At 44.8% G+C, this 3,937-nt stretch overlaps 1 protein-coding gene across 1 annotated transcript; it reads right to left on the reverse strand.

The window, feature by feature from the left end:
• Window positions 1–1,932: 1,932 nt before the first annotated feature.
• Window positions 1,933–3,256, reverse strand: LOC144732648 (uncharacterized). The gene is made up of 3 exons (XM_078614162.1): window positions 3,117–3,256; window positions 2,471–2,638; window positions 1,933–2,167 (listed from the first exon to the last, which is right to left on the reverse strand). The coding sequence occupies exons 2-3, from the start codon at window positions 2,627–2,629 to the stop codon at window positions 1,973–1,975; spliced, it is 354 nt and encodes a 117-aa protein (XP_078470288.1). The 5' UTR covers window positions 2,630–2,638; window positions 3,117–3,256; the 3' UTR covers window positions 1,933–1,972.
• Window positions 3,257–3,937: the final 681 nt, after the last annotated feature.

Raw genomic sequence — 3,937 nt, forward strand, 5'->3', positions numbered from 1 at the left:
GATGATTGCTTGTGTTGCAATCGAAACGTCGTGAGAATTTGATTGTTTTATTTTTATTTTATTATTTCCCTTCTACGTGACTTTACAGAAAGAACCAAGAATATGAATCCCTGCAGTCACGAAAGCTTTAAATCGAAATCTAGGGATTGTATAAAAGGCCCGTTCTGCAATCCCATAACGAATTCGAAGGGGAAAAGACCAGAAATGCCTGAAAAATGGGGAAAACGCAGAGAATTTATTCCATACACACCTGTGGTGACATAAATACATATGTAGTGAGTCCAACTGAGTTACAGACGTTATCTTGGGAGCAACACTATTTATTCCGCAACTGAACACAACATAACACAATCTACACTCGGGTCTCGAATGCCCATCTAACCACGCTATGGCAGAACTAGACACGGTTTCCTATCCCCACCCGGACCACAAGCTGGGTCCCAGACCGCGTGGCTCGAGGCTTCTTCTCCCCGGCGTGGATCTTCTTCACACCAACACGTGAAGAAAGCCTAGTATGAAATTATAATATAAAGTTCACCATTGATCTGCAAATCTTGACGAGCAAATTTTACTTATCAAAAGTGAAAACGTAACATAAGTAATAAGTATTTGCAGCAATTGAAACGCACATGTCGACTTGATTATGATAGGAAAATTAAAAAAATGCATAAATAGCTAAAATAGTTACCATTAAAAATGCGTGACATTTTTTGTTGTAATTGCTTGAAAGGAGGCAATTAATTTATGGATTAATGCGAATTTTCATACAGACATGTATTGTCACCGGATCCGAGTACGTGTGCAAAATTTGGAATTGATTGGACAACAGGAAGTAGACCAACGTTTGATTACAAGATTTGACCACGACAAAACACAAGTGAAGTTAAATGTAACCGTTGACATAAAACCGTTGAAAAAGCAGTGCAACACGGATACGAGTAGAAAGAGCAAGTAATACGAATTAAGAATACTCAAAACTCTTGTAATTGTTCTACACTTCATCGCAAAGGTAAATTTAATCAAAATTTTCCCTTTTACTAAAAATGATTGAAAATAATTTTGACATACATTGCATCATGCAAATAAACTTTGATCCAACTCAAAATTCTTAATCGACTAATTATGCATAAAATATCAAAAGCGCGCCCCACGGTTTAATTTTTGGTACAATTGTAAAATAATATTCTGATCAGCTGGTGACGGCTGAAAATGTTTTATTTTAACTTTTTAGTACACTTTTAAACAAAACCGTTGGTTTAGAAAAATGTTTTTAAAAGTTTATCACCAAATTCGGTTTTCCAAAAACCACTGTTAATTGAACCACCTTTCACTTTTGCGTTCGCTCTGCTCTCAATAACTAGCCAGCTTTCGTAAACATTGTGATGTTTCCCAGCTGTACGCCTCGAGCAGAGATCTCCAGGTGCAGAGACCTGATGCGTGACTTTTTCAGGTCGTTTACCACGAGCTCAGTTTTGGAGGCTTTCACTGCCGATTTTCGAGTGGTCACATTAATTCACATGTTTAGCATCAACGAGCACACCGGAAGAAAACCTTCCTTCCAAATCACTCTTCTGGGGGTGAAATTGGAAATTAAATATTCCACAATGTTCTTTTCAAGATCTCATACATCTTGAACGGAAGCGTTACCCTTATTTGTCTAGAATTAAATATATTCCAGGGATGTACCAGTTTTCGGAGAGCGAATAACTGGGTGTTAAGTGCCACCCATAACGGACCTGTTTAGAAACGGTACAAAGGCCGATTTTCCCCAAACGTCTGGATAATGCCATGCTCGTTGCTCTTTGGGGCCAGTAAGCCTAGGGAGTTCCATTAAGCCCACCGCCATTACCCGTAATCAAATGTGCATCACGAGAAGAGACAGCTCGCCGATTCCCAACTTCACGCGCACGATTCACCAAGACCAGGACCAACCAGTTTGCCAGCGATTTTATTAGTCATAATTTAAAGGCATCTATTTTGGCTTATCAGCAACAATGGGCGAGCCACAGGGCCCCTTGGTGAGGAACACGCGCTCATGGAACGGGGCATGGCCGGCGACGAGGATCCTCGTCCACGTGGCCATGAACGCTTGGAAGTCCACGCTGGCGCCTTGGTGCTCATGAAGATCCCCCATGATCTTGCGCACTTCATCCGGGTGGCAGACGCCCTGCAGTCGTTATAGCGGGAACCGTTTGTTACATGCAAAAAAACCAATAGCTCTGCTCAGTGCTGTAGGCGCAGCAATCAACGTGCTATGGTGGCCATTAAAAGCCAAGTCACAATCAATCCCTAGCAGTGGCTACACGCGATCGAGCAACGGACCCGAGCGCCGGCTCGAGCCTTCGCGGCTACAGGCCGTGGGGCTCCCCGCAGTGCGCGATCTCAGAGCCGAACGGCTGTGCGATGAGACGAAGTCGGTGACGCGAACTGCTCAAGAAACGCGTGCCCGGTGCTGCCACAGGAAACCCACCGCCAGGTAGGGCCGCATGTGCTTCACGAGCAGTTTCTGCAGTACGTGCTTCCTCATGGAGATGCTCCCCGCGCCTCCGTCACAGCTGGCGCAGAACTCACGCACGAAGATGTCCATGACAGCGCTCAAATCCTCCATGGCGGCAGCAGATGAAGGCATTACGAGATTCTTTAAAAATGAACACGTACACCGATTACACAACGATGAAACACCACAATCACCCGCATATCGCCTTTAGACCAGGACTACGCCTATCCACCTTTGTCTGCCAAGTAGTAAAATTCACAACCACACCACGTTATAATTTGACGACCAAGTCGACTAAAGGAAGGCCCAGGACTGGTTAAGAATACTCTGCGGGTGTTGGCCGAGTATCAAACTCGGGTCACCGGGTTCATGATCACACGACGCCAGCCGCTACACTACCGCTCACATTACACCCATATACAATCTACACGGGTTAACTCAGAGCAACAACCTTCCACAGAAAAGAATATTGCTTTGAGACAGCCGCGAGATAGTGGCTTTTTAACAAATCAGGACGCAGACTTGAGCAGCTGCCTCCATCTCGAACCAACGCGAAAAATCCACGGACGTCGTCTCCACGAGGTCCCTCCGCATTCAAGACGCAAAGAGACGAACTCACCGAGATTTAACGGAGGCACAACAGCGACGATGATATACCACGGAATCCCAAACACCTCTCGCGCTGGGGTTTAAATCCTCACTTGTGCTGATGATGTCACCAATTACCGCATTCACCTGTGCTGAAGACGTCACTCATCATTGTGTGCACCTGTGCTGTGTGATGCTAATCATCATTGTATCGACTTGTTTTATTGACGTCACATGACTCATCGAGTCTCCGTGTGCGAATCTGACCAATCCCGTGCATCCCCTCATTCAAACGAATCCCTTGGGCGTGCGGGGTATGGTGGTGATGGAAGCAGTGACGATAATGATGACGAGGATGAGGTTGCCTGGGATGAAGCTGCCGGTAGTTGTAATTACTGGCGAAACGTCGTTCTCAGATTGCAAATGTTATGGCTTGGCTCTCCAACACACCGGTGTGCTGTACTAATGACGAATTGGCACGTGACAGCCCTTACTAGTTGGCTGTGTCGAGTGGTGGTGGGTTTTAACGATACATTTATATATTTACGTGATCTAACCATAAAAACCTCTATTATGGAGGTCGGCTGAGTTTGTTTTTCTCTGTGATCTTCACTATTGTCGTGAAGACGTTATTTTGCCGGGAAACTTGATCACAAATCCAATGCGAGTCACGATAGATTTTTAATTTATAATCTACTTGAGCCGATTGAGGCGACAAATAACGAATGCCTGAAGAATCGGAAAAAAACGCAGATAATTGATTCCATACACACCTGTGGTGACGTCAGTACATATTGCAGCAATGAAAATAATCGATTCCGGTTAATAGCCGTTGTCGATGCCTCTAGCGAG

Source organism: Lampetra planeri, chromosome 43, assembly GCF_965212315.1.
Source record: "Lampetra planeri chromosome 43, kcLamPlan1.2.h2, whole genome shotgun sequence".
Lineage (NCBI taxonomy): Eukaryota > Metazoa > Chordata > Hyperoartia > Petromyzontiformes > Petromyzontidae > Lampetra > Lampetra planeri.